The sequence below is a fragment of the Labrus bergylta genome, chromosome 10 (genome assembly GCF_963930695.1).
Source record: "Labrus bergylta chromosome 10, fLabBer1.1, whole genome shotgun sequence".
Lineage (NCBI taxonomy): Eukaryota > Metazoa > Chordata > Actinopteri > Labriformes > Labridae > Labrus > Labrus bergylta.
In genome coordinates, this window is record NC_089204.1 from 9,442,674 (window position 1) to 9,464,846 (window position 22,173).

General features: G+C 38.7%; 2 protein-coding genes across 2 annotated transcripts in view; both read left to right on the top strand.

Annotated features, from left to right (window-relative positions):
- The window catches only part of atp6v1ba (ATPase, H+ transporting, lysosomal, V1 subunit B, member a), a 31,713-nt gene extending 16,545 nt beyond the window's left edge, over positions 1-15,168 (top strand). The window contains exons 7-14 of the mRNA XM_020626652.2: positions 3,426-3,527; positions 4,587-4,684; positions 4,910-5,033; positions 8,213-8,363; positions 9,002-9,084; positions 9,801-9,905; positions 10,050-10,179; positions 13,948-15,168. Of these exons, the coding sequence (XP_020482308.1) occupies positions 3,426-3,527; positions 4,587-4,684; positions 4,910-5,033; positions 8,213-8,363; positions 9,002-9,084; positions 9,801-9,905; positions 10,050-10,179; positions 13,948-14,090 (936 nt within the window). The 3' untranslated portion in view covers positions 14,091-15,168. The remainder of the gene's footprint in view (positions 1-3,425; positions 3,528-4,586; positions 4,685-4,909; positions 5,034-8,212; positions 8,364-9,001; positions 9,085-9,800; positions 9,906-10,049; positions 10,180-13,947) is intronic.
- Positions 15,169-16,083: 915 nt separating this feature from the next.
- shtn1 (shootin 1) overlaps positions 16,084-22,173 on the top strand; it is a 29,163-nt gene continuing 23,073 nt past the window's right edge. The window contains exons 1-3 of the mRNA XM_020626661.3: positions 16,084-16,363; positions 18,659-18,711; positions 20,109-20,169. Of these exons, the coding sequence (XP_020482317.2) occupies positions 16,309-16,363; positions 18,659-18,711; positions 20,109-20,169 (169 nt within the window). The 5' untranslated portion in view covers positions 16,084-16,308. The remainder of the gene's footprint in view (positions 16,364-18,658; positions 18,712-20,108; positions 20,170-22,173) is intronic.

Here is a 22,173-nt window from a genome sequence, read left to right on the forward strand (position 1 = left end):
CTACATGAATATTGTCGAAAAGCAGTTGAAGTAAAGCTTACAGTATGACATCAGGCCAATTGTTGTTACTCCATGACATGAAGTGTTGAGAGTAAGATTAAAAGCACACAAAAATAAATCCCTGGTATGTAAAGAAAGCAAAACTTCAACCACACTCATTGTGCTTGACTAGAAGTCACTGAACTCTGACTTTTGCTGAAGAGTTTGTTTAAATCATAGTGACAGACAACTGAGTGGTACACACATGATTAGTGTAGCTTAGAGTAAATTGAAACTGACAAAGATCGGATCATATTTAAAGATAAGGGATGTTATATTTCAAGCCCGATGGAGCTCTTTGTCATTATACTTCAGCTTAAGTGGGAGGCCTTTGGAAAAAGTCCCAAGGCAAATAAAATGTTAATTCATTCAGGAAGATTGAATCAATGATGTCAACTTGGACAACTCCAATGTATTAGGAAAAATAGAATAGATTGATTCAATTTAATGAAGTACTCAAGCACAACTGAAGTTTCTTGAGTGACAGCCATTTGCTGTTCTTGTTGCACTTCAGCTATAAAAGGATTTAGAAACCAGTGTTGACCCGTGTTCTTCTTTACTCCTACAGTCTTTAACACACCGATGCTCAGTGACATAATTGAATGCTATTAATGCCTGGCAATGGCGAATCATTGTCAGACATCAATAACAGTTTATTTCTCCTTGTATTTTGAGATGATGTTGATAAAGATGTTTTGATAACCCTATTTAAAGTTATTACAGCAAAAGAATATAGCACCTTGACACAGGTTTGTTCGATTTAACTTCAGGGAGAATTTCAATGATTCCTGCACGTATCACCATTGTACACATTGTTGCTCAAATCCAAATAAAAAATCAAATAGGTAAAAATAAACTTGTATAAATCAAAGTTTCTGTTTAACTACAAATTAAAGAGTTGAAAGAAAAAATCAGTGTTTCGACTGTCTCGTTTCCAAATTGTATTATTGTTGGGAACGCTGTCACTCCATCACTCCATTTTCCTCTGAGCCCAGTAACTACCAATAACACTAAGAACTGGTGTCATGTCTACTGTCTAAAGCAGGACACAATCCCAATATGAAATATAAACACAGAGAGCCAGAAGTAGATCAAATGATCATTATTGTTCAAATAACATGGATGCCATTGTGGAACTGTTAAATCTATTAATTATTGCATTTTATAGTATGGTCTCTGTGAATACTTGATTCTGATTGGTCGAAGGATGCCTCGTGGATATGACACGTGGATATATAGAAACCTATGGAAGTAGTTCCAGTAAACATAAAACTCTGCTGGCATTGGCATCATCTGGCCTCAAACGCTGCGAATTTAGGAATAATTAAAAAAAATGTTAAAGTGAATAACTTGAGTTATCAGCAACACTGAGTTGGGTTTGTTGTTGCGTTATACTCTGAGCACTGCAAGAATGCGTCAGACGGTTCAGGCCTCCACGTCCTGTAGTTCAACAGTAATGGAGTTGAATTGTATTGATGCTTCGTAAATAATGATGCACCAATACAATTCAACTCCATTCCTAGGGCTGTGGACCCAGTGACTATGTAACTGAAACAATATCATTATTAATAGTTGAGTCATTGTTAATATCTGTAAGAATTATAATATAAAATACTATCATTGCTAATGTAGCTTTGATTGAACTTTTATGCTATGCTAATTATTTACTAAATATATATACTGTATATTATTGGGCTAATTTTTCATTACTTGTAAAGAATACAAGTTTTGAGTCTAACATTAACTATGAATATTGTGATTTTGAAATTCTACAAGTGCTGATGAAATAAAGGAGCCAGTAATTCATATTTGTCTGGGTTGATTTAAATTATTGACCGCTTAAATTACTTTATGCAGCCCTTATTAGCCTTTTAGCTTTGATTAACATCAAACACACAAAGGGCAACTTGAGGAATGATCAAAAAAATTATGGAATAATAAACTATGAGCATCATAATTCTTACAAATACAGCAGTCAACTCCAAATCCCATCCGCACTTTGAAAAAGCATTTATCATTTGGGTTTCCCCCGTAGAACAGGCCAAACAAATGTGGCTTGTGTTGTCAGCCTAATGATGTGCCGCTTGTCGTGCCATCAGATGGTGTGAAAAGTTTGCTTGTTGTTTCATTAAGCGCATGTCACAGAGGTCACTCATGGGGTGGTTTCCTCTATGGGCCAGGTGCCTGAACCCGGGGTGCATGGAGAGGTCAGGCTCGATCAACACAGCGGCCATGACATAATGTGATGAGCGTGAAATTCCTCTTTCATTCCACAAATTATCACAAAGACTCTTCACTCTGCCCAATTAATCAGTTTCAGTTAAGAAATTGGTTGTGATTTGTTGTGTAACAAATTATTTAAAGAACACAGGGCGAGTACAATTTTCAGTATGAAGCCTTTAAACTGAATACTTTAAGAAACATTGAAATGGCATGTCATTTTTTATGAAAAAAAACAAGCTCCGGTCTACTGCTCCAACAGTTAAATATCTGATCAAACATTGTGCAGAGACTTCATGTTTCAGCCTACAATAAAAACATGTTAAGGCTGGCTAACAGCTTCGCCTCTGATCCTGACCACGCTCTGAACACAGAATCAGAACTATTACCATTAAACTGGAGATACAGGGTCCTATGTTTTAATAATGTCAGACTAAATATTTGTTTGATTTTAGGATGTTGTGTCAAATGTTTGTATCTTTGTTTGTTGTATGTATGTTTCAAATGGAGCCACGGTGATGCAAGAAAGAATTCAGACCATGGCTGACAATGAAGTAATAGCGAATCAAATGAAATCAAAGCTGTGTAACATCAGGGTGTTTGTGTATGGCTCCTTCAGGCTTTTTTGTAGATCATGACATGCATACAACATTTCATACATGTAGGAGAATCATAATCCAGAGGCTCCTTCATAGAAACCTTCCATTGGACTTTATAAAAAATATTTTTTTAAATCACTCCCAAGTCTGAGAAATGACCAGGTCAATGTATGGCACATAATGAGAATACACCTGGTAAATGGTGGATTGACCCCAAGCCCAGTGCTGTCCACTGGTGCAGTTGGGTATTGTTGTTTTTTAGTAGAAATAACATAAATCATAGAAGTTGAGTCCCGCAAAAACAAAAATAAGCTTTAGGAACTGTGATTGCTTATTCCTGTTTTTTTTTTGATGAGTGTGAAAACATCAGCTAGAAGTTTTCTTTTGTAGTGTGTAACCCTTGATTTTACTTGGGGAAAGTTAGACTACAAATGGAATCCGATTTAAATGAAAATGAAACCTGTCTACCCGTCTATATAAGTAGAGGTTATGTATTCTATACTTACGTTAGACACTAGTCTTTATGTCCTCCTGCTTGTCTGATTCTTACTGTGTTTTTTCTCCCAGATTGCTGCCCAGATCTGTCGCCAGGCTGGCCTGGTGCAGAAGTCCAAGGATGTGATGGACTACAGTGCTGAGAACTTTGCCATTGTCTTCGCAGCCATGGGAGTAAGTAGACAAATTGCAGCATTTAGCAGACACTTGTTCAACCAGCCCTCCCACTCCTCCCCATCTGTGACTCTAATCCCCCCTCTTAACCCTGACTTGACACCCTGTCCCCTCTTTCCTGCACAGCTTTCTGTCTTTTATTCACCAGGTGTGAGGTGATTTAACCTTTAAGTCCCTCTTGTTACTTCTGCACCTCTGAGCATATCCCCCAGCCATGTAGACAGGTTACTAATTCAACAGGCCCCTTTAGAGCTGTCAGCCACGCAGTATCAAGTTCTCTCCTCCTCAGCTGCTCCTCCTGTTTGCTGTAATGCCCCGATTGGGACAGGATGACCTCTACCATACACACACACACACACACACACACACACACACACACACACACACACACACACACACACACACACACACACACACACACACACACACACACACACTCTTGCTATATGCTAATCCTTCCCTCTCCCACATCTCCAATTCACATCTGACTGTGGTCAGTTTTTTAGCAGGAGAGTGGAAAAGTGCTGTGAATAGGGATTTATACCAGTCTATACATGTATTTTAAAAAGGACAAACCGTTAAAGCAATGCTTCTGTTTAATGGTAAAAAAGAAAAACGGCAAGCAGTTGTTTACGCTATGTATAGGAGCTCTGACTGAGTGGCTCCTGATTCAATTTTCAATTGATCTAAATATGATATATTAAGATATTCCAGTTGTCTTTTTTTTAGGGTTATACTCAAGCTGTACATGTTGATATTTTGTCAGCAACCAAATTTGAATTATGATTTTGATCAAACTATGATGTAAAAAAAAACATTCTGAGACATGTGACAACACAAGTAAAGTGTTGAATGATTAAAAAAAAAACATTATTTAAAGTTTTCTCTAATTTTTGTTTCAAACAAAAATGCCAGATATCCCCTGGTTCCAGCCTCTCAGTCATTGGTTTACTCCATTTCTTTAAAGATATGCACCTAGTCAGGGAAACATATTTACAGGTTTATGTCTTGTATAAGAGATTTATGTTGTTAACTATAAATTCTATTATTTGTTTTAAGGTCAACATGGAAACTGCTCGCTTCTTCAAGTCTGACTTTGAAGAGAACGGCTCAATGGACAACGTCTGCCTCTTCCTGAACCTGGCCAATGACCCCACGTAAGATATATTTGAAATAGGATGAAGTGAAAGCAACTGTAGTAGCCACTCCTGATTTTGTCTCTCAAGTATTTTACTTAGTCATTAATGAAAGTGATGTACTGTACACACAGTGTTCTTTTTTACAACCTTCAAGCCTCCACCTCAACCTCAACCTTTAGAGTAAAATTCTGACCTCAAGTTTTGTGAACACTTACAGTACTGTTTCTCTCTGTGACCAATCAGCATCGAGCGTATCATCACCCCCCGCCTGGCGCTGACCTCAGCAGAGTATCTGGCCTACCAGTGTGAGAAGCACGTCCTGGTCATCCTGACTGACATGAGCTCCTACGCTGAGGCTCTGCGAGAGGTACGACTGCAGATGTCCGGTCTTGGACATATTAGTTGAATTGCTTCATTTAAAGCAAGTAATATGTGTGTTATGTATTCTCAACATAAATGATACACAAGTTATTGAAAAAAAAAAGACCGTAATGGAGGGCGATATGACCTGAGATTCATATCACTGTATTTTTGTTCCTTTTTGTGGTAACAATATCATAGCACAGCATTACATTATTTAAAGGGATCTTGCATATATATTCAGACAATACGACCCCCTTTCTCCCCCTCTAACAAGCCTGAGATGCCACACACAGTACTCTGTTCATTAGACCAGTGTCAGTGTTTTCAGTGGTATGATGGAAGTTTTATCTCGATCTGTGTGGCTTTAAGCTTCGTTTCTCTCATGCAGAGTTGCGTTAAACTGTTGCTGAAGACACCAAATCTCCTTTCATAATAAAAGTGTTCCAGCAACATAATAGGAGGGGACTTTTACTGTAAAGGATTCGTCAGAAAAAAAATAGTTTATCATTAAATTAAGTGAGCATTGACAAAGCTTCAGTGAACCCAGATTTAAGCTGACACTGTCGAGAGTTACAGCAATTAAAGCCGCTCCGATGATTTCATCATAGCCACAGACCACGTCTTTTCATCATCTTGAACTAAGGACAAGCGAGTCATCAGCTTATACACACATTCAGCAGGTAGTGTCATTGTAATGGAGATAAAAATCCATGCTGCACTGGGCTCAGGAAACACAGAGTTAAGCCATTACAGCACATAGCCAAAATCAAAGCCCAAGACAGACCGAAAGAGAGGTGCTGCGAGCGAGCACTCCCACGCAATGGAGAGGAGATAATGCTTGTTTACCTGATGGCTGTGCCACAATTCACTTTCATTGTGACACCTGGAGCCTGTACTACGAAGAAGGATTTGGGGTTAGCGAAGTAACTTCAGGGTTAACCCTGAGTTTTCAGTCCCACAAAGGTCGATCACTTGTCAACTGGGGTATATCGCCATGGTAATAATGCTGCACACCTAGGAAAAAACAAAGACCGGGAGACTCAGTCTGAGCTGTTGTCTGTCCCAAACATAAATATAACAAACATTTATTTACCCACCACTGTAGCTGATAGGTTGAGCAATCAGTGTTGCCTCTTGCACTACAACCAAATGTGTGTATTTAAACTGCTGGTGTTGGTATTGCAAAAAGTCCATGTCATAGCAGATCGTTATACCAGTGCTGGTAATGATACCGGTTTACCCCACACCCCTAGTAGGCCTCTAAAATCGGCATTATTCATCTGTATCAAAATTCTAATATGGATCAGGCTCGTCTCTCAGCTGTGGCCCTAAGCCCAGAAACCATTGATGTATCCACACTCAGCAGGACAGTCAGTGTACGTATATTTGTTATTTTTATTATCTTTTTATGGTCATCTGAACCTTAAAGAGATTTAGAGGGTTACTTCATGCTTATGCCATAATATAACCCCCGCTCACATCAGTTGAAGCACCTGCAAGGCATTGTCAACATAACAAACCGATGTTAATTGTGTGCAGTATTAGCACAAAGGTGATAGCTTCAGTAATTTCACGTTTTCTTTGCTGAAAGAGAAGATATGTCCTTCACTCTTGTAGGAAATGGTCCTATTCATGCCCCCCCCTTCTCCCTGCCCTCTTTTCTTCTTGTGCTGAGGAGTCGGGCTCTCTTGACTCTCTCTGTTGTGTGTCTATAATAATCCTTTAATGTTGTACAGTTTGCTGTCTCACTTCGCCAGCAGCACAATGCAGGGTTTTAATGGCGCATGTGCATATGAGATTACCTTTCTTGTATGTGCTGTGCCCAACCTTGGCCCATACACTCTGCAACAATAGTCAGCAGAGACTCAGACAGCTTGATGGGTGTTTCAGAACACACAGAGTCAGGAGGAAGTCGTCATTTAACTTCTGCGCCTATTCATGTGTGCGGAGGTTGAGTTTGACTTGAATCCACAGTTGATAAGTGCTTAACTTGCCCATCAACCTTTGCACCTTAAGATGAATGGGATGCATTCTTTCCCTCTCTTGTTCAGAAGTCACTTGACTTCAGGAACAAAGAATTGCTTTTGGTCATTTTTTTTAGTGCCAGAAAAGGAAAAAAAAACACATTTCCAACCAGCTACTGCCTCTATTAAAAGATACTGCAGATACATGACCTTCCAACACTTTTTCTTGTTTTCAAGAAAGATTACTGTACCTTAAGATTTAGTCTTAGTTGTGATGGAGAAAAGTTATCTGCAGCAACATCTTAACCCAAAAGATGGATCTGAGACCATTAACCTTTGTGACGTAATAGTTGTGTTTGTTTTAATCTTTATGAACAAATTAAGTCTAGCACATATGTTATTAATGATGGCAGTGGTACATTTAAAGTATGTGACCTTCAGAGCACTGCTTCCCTCCTCCCTCCTCCACCCCCACCCCTCCCATAGTATTACGACCAATTGTAGCCATCTCTACGACTGATATAAATTCAGATATGGAGGCCAACATTGATTTGGTTTCTACCTTTGTAGTATTTTTTTTTTTTCTTCTTCTACGATTTGGAAATTCTGTTGGTTTTCCTTGATTTGTACTGGATCTACTATCTGTGTTGCTGAGTGGGCGGGGTCATCTCTCTTCCTTCACTTGGTGGCATGGCTAATGCTGAGAAGATGTATTCATATGTTTTCTATGGGTTTTTACAAACCGTCGTCGGTGACTAACAGCAGTCCTCCTAAGCTCTTCAGGGCATCTTGTTGTGTTTTTAGCAAATCTTATGTTTATTTATTTATTTTGTCTTTTCCACCTGTGGGATCAAGCAGCTGCTTTCTGTTAAAAGCTCTGATGATCTCACTGTACACTACTGTCCAGCAGCAAACAGCTAACAGAGAAAGATAGCAACTGCCTAGTGACAAAGTTGGGGCATTTATAGGCTTATTATCTGATTTAAGCATTCCTAAAGAGTCCTGATGTAGCTCAATGTCTGCTGGATTACTTTTTCTTACATGTTTGACGTAGTAAACACCCCCCCCCCACCCCCCCCACCCCCAGCTGTAAAATGTTCCTAAATTTGATGAAAACGAGATGTAATGTTAAAACTTTCAGTCCGCCAGCCTTCTCTTCTTCTTCTTCTTCTTCTTCTTCTTCTTCCTGCTCTCATGTTGTCCTCCCACTCACCTGTAGGTGTCCGCTGCCCGAGAGGAGGTGCCCGGACGTCGAGGCTTCCCTGGTTACATGTACACTGATCTGGCCACCATCTATGAACGTGCTGGCCGAGTGGAGGGCAGAAACGGCTCCATCACCCAGATCCCCATCCTCACCATGCCCAATGATGGTGAGAGCAGCAAACAGACCCTCCCTTTGCTTGAAGCTGAAAAAAAAGGACATCTTCTTCACAACTGCCACATCCAGGCCCATTAAGAATATGTATTTTAGGCGTTCACTATTTGTGTATCTGCTGGATGTCTACGTGGTCATGCAGATTACACTTTTCTATCTTCTGTGGTAAAATCCTGAAATCTCTCTGAAAACCATTATTGAATCACTGTAGTAGGTATCGCAAATGTATCAAGGAGACATTTTTGATGCCTGCAGTTACCATAGAAACACATCTGAAGAGCCTACTCGTGTGTAGTCGCACAGGAGTCCCCCATTACAGCATCGCAGGGAGGTGATTGTGTCGGCTTTTACTAAACACTGCCGGTGATTCCAAGGGCTCTTGATTTAGAGTAAAGGTCTTTAATATGGGAAGCTAACAGAAAATCTGTCTTTTTTCGTCTGACATAATTTATTAAGGCCATCAAATCAGGACTGGGATTGAAAAGTGACTCAGATCTTCATACCCCCTAATTCTGAATGTCAATTCACTGAGGCATCATTTGTGTGTGTTAATTTTACTGTAATGTGTCACACATACAAGGTTTTCTTTGTTGGATATGTGGTGATTTTTACACACTTTTGTGCCTCTTACAGACATCACCCATCCAATTCCTGATCTGACTGGATACATCACAGAGGGCCAGGTCTATGTGGACAGACAGCTTCACAACAGACAGGTATTCATCTGCTTTTCATTTAAACAAAGGTCCTCCAGCTTGGGACCATAGCTAATGCTCATTATTGTTTTGAATGTTCTCTCTCTTCTTCGATTCAAGAAGACACAATTTACAGCATATTTATTGAATGGAGCAACAATTTTTTGCACATTCAATAAAATCCTGTCAAACGCCATGCCCATGAGCTCTTCGTTTAGCCACTCCTCTTACATTTCTTGGTGCTTATTCTGGGATTTGAGCAGCACTGACCAAGGCTAGAAAAACCCTGAAAACAGGCCAACACATGAGACAATATAGGACATTCAACAAAGTGAGATATTTTGTTGTTCACAGATAAATCCTTACATATGTGTAGATCAGTTATTCACAGAACTGTGCAACCACTGACAGACCTTACCTTACAGCTCTACTGTTGGGAGATGGTGATGCATTTACTGGTCAAAGTTAACTCCCTTATTCCTTTAGTGCTCCATCCAGAGCATGCACTAATGGTGTGCTAATGGAGGGCCATTGGTTCTTGGCTTTATTGCTTTGTTATGGCTGCTTATTTGTGTCATTTGGTGCGAAATGATAATCCCAATTACAATTTTTCCGATCAAGGATATAGAGTAATCAAACAGTGTCATTGCTTCTTGAAGTGTTTGTTTTGTGATGAAGCATTTTGGATTAACTGGATGCATGTCTGGTATATCTTTTATCTCATCATTATCTTTCAGATCTATCCACCCATCAATGTGTTGCCTTCACTGTCCCGTCTAATGAAATCAGCCATCGGGGAGGGAATGACCAGGAAGGACCATGCTGATGTATCTAACCAGCTGGTAACAAATCTTACTTATTCTCTCTAAAAAAAAAATCACCTCATGAATTTGGAATTATTCTCTTTGCCCCGCAGTCTGATGAAGATGATTTTCTTTTTTTAAACCTTTATCATTATAAATAATAAAGCTTCTCCTTGTCCCCAGTATGCCTGCTATGCCATTGGTAAAGACGTCCAGGCTATGAAGGCTGTCGTGGGGGAGGAGGCTCTCACCTCTGATGATCTGCTCTACCTTGAGTTCCTTCAGAAGTTTGAGAAGAATTTTATTGCTCAGGGTAAGAAAATCCAGTATTTTCTATATTTGAGATGTATTCTAATTGGGAAAAGAGGTAATATGTCCACTTTACTCATTATCCAGGGTGCAAGCTTTGGCTCATAGGGGATTTTTATTTTTCACTGTTGGCTATAGAACTGAGGAATGGCTGGTTTGTGTAGCTATTCTGTCAATTAAGTGACAATAAAGTAATAGAATATTGAATTAAGAAAGTGATCAGAAATAAAATCTGATCTTTTCAGGTTTTTCAGGATGTTGCTGCTTCTCTCTTAATGCTTTTGTGCATATGCACAGCTGTTATCACAGTGAGCTTCAAAAAGTGATGATGGCCAATTCATCATTTTCAGAGCCTTTGTAAGACTTTGTAAGACCACCATCTAAAAAGATCCTGATGTCCTCTCAACTGATCCATATTTCATATTTCATGCAAAAATGAAGAAGCATTTTACAACTTGTTTGCTTGTTTTCCTTGCCTGCAGACCTGACGCAGCACACATCTTGTTATTATATCACAGCTAATCCTTTTTACGTTAGGTTCCAACATCCTATAATAAAAGTTTTAAAGCCCATGTGTGACTTGCTAGATACAGTGAGAGGTGACAGATGGGCGCATTGCAGACTATGATGTTGTATTTTTAATACATGCATGCACGCCACTGGCTTTCAAGCACATGTACTCCAAGCTGTGAGTCCTACATTGAAAACCTCGTGCAGAACCGTGATTTGAAAATTTCAGCAGTGTGGGAGCAGGAGACCTCTGATCTGAAGCACATCTAGTAGTTAGTCACTGTGCCACATATAGACCTCGAGAACAGATTGTTCACCATCACCACTGTTACAAAGTTGGCAGTTAAACCTCCATTTAAATTCAGAGGGGAAAACATCACAGTATGAGGTGAAATGAATTAGTGAAACTTGCAGAATCTTGATTCATGTTCTCAGGAAGATAATCTTTGCCCTGTGTACGATTCAGTTTCCCTGCATTGTTAGGATGACTTTTACTTAGCTCAACATGTATTTGTAGTCAGTCGCTAGTGTACATATCTGTTGCCATTCTCTCAAATGTTCACCATTAAGGTGCAGCTTAATTTGCATTGAATGCAGATGCATCTTATTGTGCTGTCGTTGTTACCGTTTTAAAGTGAAACCACAGATTCCATGTTTTATTATCTTATAGAAATAAGATCTGAACACATGTAATGTCCTTGAAAAGAGCTAACTGTAAGAACAGTCCTTTAGGTTATTGAGTTGTTTTTTCACATCTCATACAGTACATTACTCTGAACATGTTTTTAGAATGGCATTCTTTCAATTTGATTTTACCCTTGTCCATGGAAAGTATTGATCTGTTTAGGTTCTTTGTTGCATATGTGTATCTGCCCTTATTTTCCCTCTCTCTCTAGTCTTTGTGGAATAGAGAGTAAACTAAACAAAGCTCAGTGTTGAGATTGTTTAATCTTCTTGGTGAAAGAAAACTGTATTTACACAGCTGAAATTCCTCTTTTCAACACTGATGGATTCCAGAAGAGAATAGTCGTCATAGTAAGACAAGATGAGAAACTAGGGAGAATCTGGTTTTTTAATACAACACCTACATAAAAAGAAATATTTCTGTGCTTTTTTTCAGTGAAAAAACTTCCAACATCAAGGACATGTTTTAAAACACTCTTCTAGTAACTTTAGAAATATTTCAAAGAAAATGTCTGAAACTCTAATGACACACTCCACCTTCAATCTTGAAGAACATTTGGGAGGTTAAATGAGTTGATTTGCAGAATTTCAGCTCAATAAAAAGTGGCTTAATGAGAAAGTAGAGATGCACCGATACCACTTTTTTGCAAACCAAGTACAAGTACTTACATATTACGAGTACTTAATAATGCCACTGAATTTCTCTTAATCACTTTGAAAGTAAGTTTTATTTAAATCAGATATGATTCCTTACTTTTTGACTTTACAACTGAAAAACATTCTTGGAAATGCATCTGATGCTAAAGCATCGGACGAGCTCACTTTTCGGGTTAACTCCTCAAACGCGGAGTCAATACAGATAAAGTTTTTCCAGAAGTGTGCACTGTAAGATTGTTGGGGAGTTCATATTCGTAGCCAAATATTCCCAGAGCCCGCTTCTGCTCAGTGAGAGACTGTAACATGTAGTACGTGCTATTCCAGCACGTCTGCACGTCTTGCTGGAGTCTTCTTACAGGCTGGTTGAGCTGCAGCTCAACCAGCTCTTCCAGGCGGGAGTAGGCTAATGCCGAATGCTTAAAATGTCCAACAATTTTACATCCGACTGACACCGCGTCAGCTACACTCCTCTGAGCCAAAAGTCCTTCGTTAACAGTTCGCTGTAGCGTGAGAGCCACGCACGGAAGGCTGGGGAGTCCAGCATCACTCATACCCTTGATTGTGTTCGTTTACGCTGAAATATCTCCACACCACTGACATCTCGCTTCTCTCCGCCTACCCGCTTAACTGAAGAGGCTCACACCCGCCGTAAAGTGGTATCGGTGCCGTTGTATCCGCGTAGTTTTACCAGTACGAGTACTTAAAGGAGGCATCAGACCGAATACTGGTATCGGTATCGGGTCATCCCTATCAAAAAGGCCTCCTTAAGAAAAAAGATTTTTGTTTCCTTTTCTCTTTGAGGAATTCTTTAGACAATCTTTGCTCCAACTGAAACCAGTCTGGGTGTCTGTGGTGATACAATGATGTATGATAAATGAACAAAAACCCAAAAGTAACATGGAACAGACAAGTCATAAAAGAATCATGTGTTTAATGAATCAAGTGTCAGAAATATCAGCTAATAAGGATATTTTAAATAAGATGAAAATGAAAACTTAAGTACAATCAATTTAATCTCCCTGATATAAGTACATTTTAGGAATGGATGGAAAAGATTCCACTTTTTCAGCCAACCGGACTTCCTCAGGCTCCTCAGGGCGACACCCCTTCTACCCTGACTGTGAATGCTCTGTCCCCATCAGTTTTTATCAGGGCATGTGGACCAGACTAAACACTTCTATGTTTGTCATCATCTAAATGATTGTTTACATTTAAAAACCAAGACTAGGAATAATGTCACTATGGAAAGAAATAGCAGCATAGCACCAAAACTGAAAATGATCAAGTTGGCAAGTCGACTTTGAAAGGCTTGTATTTAGTAGACAGGCCATTATACTTGATTTTTGCTATTAAGTACTTGACTTTCTGTTCTGCCTCAAAGATAACAAAGAGAACTGTTATCATCTCAGCTTTTAGGAGCTCATTGTTGGTGGCCATAGGGCCTGTAAAAATGTACAACTACCATCGTATCCAGCAGCACCAGGCTTAAATAAACCTGCTCCTCACAAAACCTTAGGATTAGCCACTAGCTAGTAAAGAAGTTGTCGAGAGTAGCAGCAAAAGAGCCACATGGTTTTTTTTCTCAGGAGTTGGAGTTGAAAAAAAATCCATAACCTAAATTAAATGCAGTTTTTTGACAATGTGAGAAAAGTGTTGTTCAGTGTCTGCTGCTTGTGCAAATTAGCACAAAATATTCATCTGTTATGATCATTTAGTTTTAATGTCTTCGCATTGCAAACAATTAGAAAATGAATTACGATTTCTTTTACACGACATTGCTTGCTATCTCTTTCCTTTCAGTGCATTTTGGTCAAAGTTTTTATTGCTTGATGAGATGGACGGTTTAGAATGTGTGATCATGACACACAGCCCACTCGATATATTATTTGGATGCCAACCTGTCAACCCTCTGTGTCCTCAGGCCCGTATGACAACAGGACAGTGTACGAAACTCTGGACATCGGCTGGCAGCTGCTGCGAATCTTCCCCAAGGAGATGCTCAAGAGGATTCCTCAGAGCACCCTGGCCGAGTTTTACCCCAGGGAGTCTGGCGCTCGTCACTGAGGCACACTGAGGGATGCTCTTGTTCCGACCCCACACACCTCTCTACCTTTCATCCTCCTTTACCTTCGATTCCTTTCTCTCATCTCACCCAACAGCCCTGCACCTCTGACGGCTCGAAGGCCAATGTTTGAGTCTTCACCAATCCCTGCTTCACCTCCTCTCTCTCCACTTTTTTACCTCTAGGTCATCTTCTTCTCATGAAACAACCCAACCCCCCACCCCTCCCTTAATGAGAACAGGGCAATGATCTCCCCCCTCTGTAGATGTACTGTAGCGTATCTGTGTCCAGAAGTTGTGTACGGAAAGTGTTTGTGGTTGTATTGTCTACCCTTGATTGCAAAAATGTTGACATATCCTTAAATTTATAGATGAGTCCTTATTTATTGGGGAGTATTTCTGCTGGATCCCCCTCTCCTTTTTTTTTTTTTTTTTAAACTTTTTTTCTTCTTTTAAATAAATGCTTTATGATATCCATATCTCTCTGAAAACAAAAGGTTACCAGCTGATGAATGATCGTACGTGTAGGGGAGTGGTAAAATATCAATTGGTGGTGTTTCCCAAGTTGGGTTTGTCAGAAATATTAATTCAACCTGATTGTCATTTTTTAAGCTGAAACGTTGAACGAATATTTACCGAACAACAGAAACTTGCAGCTTCACAGAATAAACATCTTAAACATTAACATCGTTATATACCCGAGGTTGATTTGATGGTCAACTCTTTATATAATGTGGCCCTCTCCCTACGAAGAGTTTAATAATAGGAAACTGCTGTATAATTTTCCTGCTCTGATTCTTCTCATGTTTTCGTTAACAAAATGCTGAGGAAAGCATCTGTCTCAAACAAACTCAATTTGGGGAAAAAGCATTTTTTTTTTCCATCCCTTTTTTGGCCCCTCTTGCTTCCTCTCTACAGTTGATGTTTACATGATTTGTGTTTTGCTGTTGGATTTGTGTTGCAAAGGCAAATATGAATATTTTAAAACATTCCCGTCTGTCTGCAGAAAAAAAAGTTGTGCAACAATAATGGTTTTGTGAGTATGTGTCCTTGAATAAATTAAATTATATGCTAAAAATGATATGCTGTCGTCTGATTCATAAACATAACTTAACATATACACATCAGCTACACAGATTAAGTTCTTGAGGTTGTCAGCCTCATAAGACAACGTTATTTTGTGATTTCATTTCTGTATTTTCTCTCCTGCTTTTCCACATTATTAGGTGATGTATGTCAGAGTTACAGACAAGGGAGAACATATCATTTTAATCATTGTTGATCGAAAAAGAGGATCACGATGGCAGAAGAATTGACTGCCGCTCCACAGAAACATAACCGTTAATTACTATCAAACATGAAATCTAAAATGTCTTGTTTTAAGTTATGTACAATGTTCAATCATATCTCCTGGCCTTTTTTCAGTGTATCAAACAGTCACAGCTAACTGAAAACTAAAAAGCAGACCACTGAGCTCAGACTGCAAATAAATACTCTTCCCAATGTAAAGTTTTATTTAATTTAATTATTTTTCTTCTTTTTATTTTCTCCTGTCAGGAACATAAACCAACCTTACCTAAGAAAAAAAAAACACAACCCAAGAGAATAAAAGTAACTTTAGTACAATCTCCAGAAAGCTGTGAGCATATTAAGTTGATAGCAGGATCATTCTAACAAGTAGTTCCTTAAAGGATATATCACTAAAATACATTTTTGTGATTTAAAGATTTGAATTGATCATGTAAACATTTGGTTTTATGTTTCTTTCGTCTATTTGAGTATTTTTTGTAAAGTTTTGAAACATATGTAAGCATGCGTTTTTTTTAGTTTGTTGTCAAAACAGGTACAGTATGGCATCAGTGCTTTATAAATAAAGGCCTACTGAAGGTAGTAGCATACAAACACTTCATACAGTGCTTTAAAAACGTATGCAAAAATTATCCTTATGGGCTTCCATAATTATTCACCAAAGAAGTTTTTGGACTACAGCGTTTTTATGCTGTGATTAACTTTTAGAAATATTACGTAGACTATATTTAGGCTGTTTATTTTTCTAAACAATTAAATATATTGACTTTTTGAGTTTACCATGCTAAATACTGTTCATATCAACGACTGGCGTCTTCTTCTGTACATTTTACTGCGAGGTAATTTACTGTACCCAACAGGTGTGTCGCGTGGAAGCACTTCCTGTTGAACTTCGTTGTAAGAGTGTCTCGCTATGGCTACAGAAGAGCTGGATAAAATGAATGTTATTACAGACTTGTCAAACAAGGGTAAGTCTTATGTGACATAGCCTACTGTACGTATCGGCATGTGTGTGTTTTAATGTGTTAGCTCCTCTTCCTCACCTGTATCTCCTCGCTTTACCTTTATCAAGAAATTCGCGGTGTTGAAAAATACAGGGTCGTTTAACGATGGTTGCTGGGTGGTCCCTAAAAAACAAAGTTTAAAGGTATTTTAATACAAACGAAGCAGTTTGTATAGGTCTAGTAACATGTCCATTGGTTCAGGTGGTATTTTGCTGTAGTGGAGGATAATGTAAAACGTTAGTAGCTTTAGGCCAATTCTGTTAAATTATGCCACTTTCCTGTATGCTATAGGGAGAATATTCACTTCGTTTTGATGAGACACCTGCTCCTATTATTTCTTTAACTTCTGGTTGCTATTCAGTTTTACAGAGAGCCATTGTTTCCCAACTTTAAGAGCTGTGTTTCTTGGTCAAAGTCCATTGAAGGTCTTGGCTTTTACTTCATCTCATACCCAGGGCCTAATGTCCATAGTGCAGAAGTGAGCTATCCCCCCCCCCCCCCCCCCCCTCTGTACTACAGACAGTATCAGGCCGCTGTTTGGCCATTAAGATATTAGCAAGCCTTGAAGAGATTTTTTTGAAAACACTTTTGAACATCTAGTCAACTAAAACTCTGTAAAATGTATCTTTATGTAACTACCGCAATACATTTTTGGATGCCATTTTTGTTGTTTGCAGCATATAGGCCTACTAGTTTCCTTTGGAGTATGCATTTAAGTGAATAGGTAGACTAAGTTGAAATCTAAATTTAAAGCTATATTCTGGACCACCAAAGTGTCAAATAATAATAATGTCAGTGTAATATCTATCCGTGCAAAGCTGCTGCTCCAAAGTGACACAAAAAACACGAGTGAGAGCTACAGACATTTCCCCTTCTAAATAAGTTTTGACAATAATACAGCTATGGCAAAGATTAATTTAAAAATACAAGAAGTCGTAAATTAGCTGTTTAAAATATATTGGTTAAATGTTTTGTGTCTTCTTTATGTATCCCATTAAAATGTAATTATTTAACATGCTGAAATTATTTGGATTGAATAGACATTTCATATTGATTGAAGTGGAAATGTGTCTTTGGCTTCAAAACAAAGCATAAGGTGCGATGATGTCTCCCGTTCCTATAAGGTAAAGGTTTATAGATTCTTACGTCACTGCTAAAAATGGCATTCTTAGTCACTTTCCTGTTTCCTACACGAGGAGCACATACAGGAACAAAATGTGTTTTTTTTCTAAATGTATTATACAAAGCTCTTTTCTAAATGTATAATACATCATTCAATTCAATGTGACCATTTAGCATCTCCCATCTGTTGAATTTGTCTTCTCTTAGAAATGTGTGTTTGTTTCAGAGGGTAAGGCCCATTGTTATGCTAATCCATAAGAATACATCACAAACTTATGAGGGATATTTGATTCTGACCTAAATTTCTTATACATTTTAATTTCCATTTTAACATCATTGCAAATCAACTATGATTCTCACTGCCTCTGTAAGAGTGACAAGCTAATGAAAATTCAAGAACTATCTTTCAGTCTGAATTTCAATTTGAAGTACCATTCCTGTGTGTTTATTTCTTAATATAAACATTTTAAAGGTTTTCATGTATTGGTTGTTTTTGTCATCTTAGTGTTTGATATTGTAAAATGTAGGTCTTGGGGCGCTGGTGGCACGGTGGTTAGTGCGTGCGCCCCATGTATATCGTAGCCTCAAGCAGGCAGCCCGGGTTCACATCCCACCTGTGGCCTCTTTCCCGCATGTCATTCCACTCTCTCTCTCCCTGATTTCTGACTATCCACTGTCCTATCTCTCCATTAAAGGCATAAAAAGCCCAAAAATAAATTAAAAAAAAAAAAAAAAATGTAGGTCTTGAAAAATGTAGCCGCCCCCCCCAATTGTATCTGAGAAAAGCTGAGCCCCACCCACACAAAAAAAGTAATACAGTGCTTTCAAAAATGGGAACACATTTTTTTAGTTTTCACTGATAAAATCCCTCCAGAATAAGCCTACACACTTGTTCATATCAAAAAGCAACCCGAGTTGCTTCAGACAACCAGAGTGTTTCCTTATTCAGCAACATCCTCTGATATGATAGTCAGGTGACACGAAACACAAGCTACACTAGTCACTAAATGAGAAGTACTCACATGATGGAGAAGTTCCCATATTTTTTTAAATGATGCCTTCTATGTTCCTCACTTACGTGTCTTTTATTGCGCCTTATTGATGAAATGGCTTACTGGCATCCTTTGCTTCCTACAGCCATAGAGGAGTATGAAGGCCTGCAGAGGAAGCATGAGACCGCAACCATGGAGGTAAGTGTGTTTAACCCATTCAATTCTGCAGTTGAAATGATCACACAGTGCCTACATCTGTATTTCTCATTATTTGTTGATATTTTATCAAATGCTTTATATGCCTAAAAATTGTAGGACCTAAGTTAAAGTAGTGTGTAGGTTAAATTAATTTAAATAAGCATCATGCTGCCCATGTGTTGTCACCAGGTTTCACCCATAATAAAGTGGTCATGGACAAATGTATAACCTGGTGGTTTAAATGACAGAAGAATCAGGTTTCTGCTAAGAAAGATCGAGCTAGCAACATTTTTGGGGGTTTTAATTAATCTTAGCAGGATGATGAAAAAAATGATCGGATGCAGCACCTTGGTAGAGGTCCATTTTCATAATGTTCACATCCAGCAGAGTTGATAACTGGTTCTGTTCTTCTTTTGTAGTTGCTACACATAAAGCAGCAATTTAAGGAAGTAGGGGAAACAAAAGGAGACATAAATATACACTTGAATTGTATCACAATCCATTAAATTGTTTGTAGATCCTGTTTTGGAAAAAGTATCCACTATACGAGACAAATAACAGCAGTGAGGACATGATGGGGGCAGCAGCAGCTCAGTCTGTAAGGACTTGGGTTGGGAACCGGTGCAGACCAAAGTACGAAAGTTGTTCTGGTAGCTGGAGCGGTGCTATGGCAAGTCCCGAGTAGTACAGAGGTACCCTTGAGCAAGGCAACAAATTCCCAACAGCTCTGGTGCGCAGCCCCACTCTGACATCTCTCCACTAATGCATGTCCACAGATCCTGTTTGTGCATTTGTGGGATTTGGGCCTATGTGTGTGAGAGACGCATGTTTCTTAATAAGAGAGTGTAAACCAGACTTTCTCTCAGGGATTAATAATGTATTTCAAAAGAAAAAATAAAGAAAAATAGAAAAATGATGACCTGCTCCCTTGTTTGTTGTGGCTTGTGTACTTTGAGTCCCCAACTCTTTAACCATCTAGTTTGACAGTTCCTGTTTGGTGGTTGTCTGCAAGATAAGTAAGTGATAATAGCGAGAAACATCTTTGATTTTATTCAAACTGACAACAGTCAGTGATATTCTTCAATTGGCTTTTTGTAGTTTTCTACTTACTTAGTGTTTCTAATACATGAAAACACTCGTGACACATTGGAAACAAAAAATATTTTTCCCCTCTGCGGTTCTGAGCTACATGCAATTTTTCTATCAATACCTTTTAACCAAATTTCATTACTGTGAATGAAATGCTTTTCCAGTCTGTGTTTTTCAGTTGCAGAAGCAAACAGGCAGAAAGGTTGAATGAAATTGCAACGACCCTGTGTTAAAGCTGCTCTCTCTCTCTCTCTCTCTCTCTCTCTCTCTCTCTCTCTCTCTCTCTCTCTCTCTCTCTCTTACCTAAGTGCAAGAGGCTGGAGGAGGAGAGAGACGAAGCCATCAAGAAGCTCAATGAATTCCAGCAAGGTGAGTTTATCCCTCCTGGGTCAGAACAAAATCAGAAAGTGAGATTAAGACACTTTTTTCAGCATTCTAATAGTTAGTTCCTTTGTCCAGCTTCAATACTGCAACAAATTATTCCCTGAAGCTCTGAAATCTTTTCTTCTTAGTCTGCTAATGCAAAAGATTTATGTACAAGACATTATCTCAGTTTAAGTCTATGGGCTTTCTGAAGGATAGAACTGTTGTGTTTTGCAAATAGTCTGAGTGTCAAGCTCGAAATGCAGTCATTTAAAAAAGGTGCTGAAGAACAATATTTAAGAATCTATAATACATAGAGGACCATGTCATTTCTAATCCACCAATAAGAAGAAATCACTATTGTAGTAGTAGTCACGAATGTAAGATTGATCATAAATATTTGTACTTCCATTATTTTTGAATCTTTGTAGTGGTGGCAATATGTCAAAAACATATCATGATTTTTTTATGGCAAAATCTGGATCATGATTTTTAACGATTCTTTTTTATACAGAGCTTAAAGACTTATAGTTACTGACCAGTTCAACCATACTCATTTAATCAGTATAATGTTTTTAAATGCACAGAAACAGTGCTAATAAGTTTAGTCTATTTGAAAAATGTCTTTGTCTTCAACAACAACCTGTTGGTCAATGCATGAAATAGTTAAATACTCAGCAGCTCTATTCATAGAAGGGTTTGGGACATTGTTGATAGACAGACAGATGTTGACTATGGTTACCTATGCTCACCTGCCTGCTACAGAAATTGTCAATGTAACTTTGATCAACCATAGACAAAGTTTTATAAGATGTTGGGTCACCACTTGCTGCCAGAATAGCTTCAATGTATTATGGCACTGGCTCGCTATTCCCTCGTTTTCAGTTTTGATGGTGATTTTGGAGAATGTTGTCTAACATCACATTCCAAAGTTATCCAAAGTGTTTGACTGAAGAGCTCTTTGAACCCGGGTTTGTCTAGATCCGTAAGATTTTAATGTCAAAGTTAGAACAACCTTGTATTGGTTTGTATTGATTTGTATTTGCCTGAAGCAGTTGTCAGTGGTACATATGTTTCACAGTGTTAAGGAGTACACAAATTAAGTCTTGCAAACACTATTGTTTAACAACAGACAACTGCAAACTGTGAACAACACAGGTTTTATTGGTTTAAACACTAATAACACCACTGTTGCCATTTCTTTATTAACTGGCAAATGGGAAATGTCCTCACTGTTACATCCCTAAAGTTCAATGACCCTTCTCTTTAAAGTGGACAAGTGGATCTGAACCCTTGCCAGCAAAATGCCTTTGCTGCATAAATGCCAGCATATCCCCTCACTGTAGGGGACAACCATTTATTACTTTCCTTTAATCTGTTATTAATCTGTATCAGATGATTCCTCTGCTAATGTTTACTGTTTCACAGAGCCTCAGTTATAACTGAAGGGAAAAAACACTGAGGTTTATGTTAACTAGTGAGCTCTGAATGTCTTTGTAAACACTGGCATGTTCTCTAGAAGATTCAACATGCCTGCCCACATGATATAAATGTGACAACATATGCATTGGTGAGCATGTCTCGCTGTTCCAGCTTTTATTAAAGGTCTGTTTCCAAACACTAAAAATGTGTTCCACATGTATTGGCCCACCATTCAGTTTTCCAAAATGATTATCCTACAGGTTGAATGCTTTGCTGTGACCACTTGAGTGAAGACAGAATTTGAAATAGGGCACCACATGTCAAAGGATGGAGCAAATAGTTTGTCTTTGTAACGGTGACAGTTGTGTGGCTTTTCATCTGAATAAATCTGGCCTGTGCTCATATATTCAGCGAATCTCCAGCCAAAACACATATTGTGTTTGACTTCCGCGCTAATAGAGGCTGCCTCACTGTGCCAAGCAGCTGCATATTAGGACCTATTACGTGATTTCATAGCTCTTAGAAAATTGCTCCTATTCACAACGAAACGGCTGGGGATGGGGCGGCAGGGCTGGTGAGGGGGGTAGA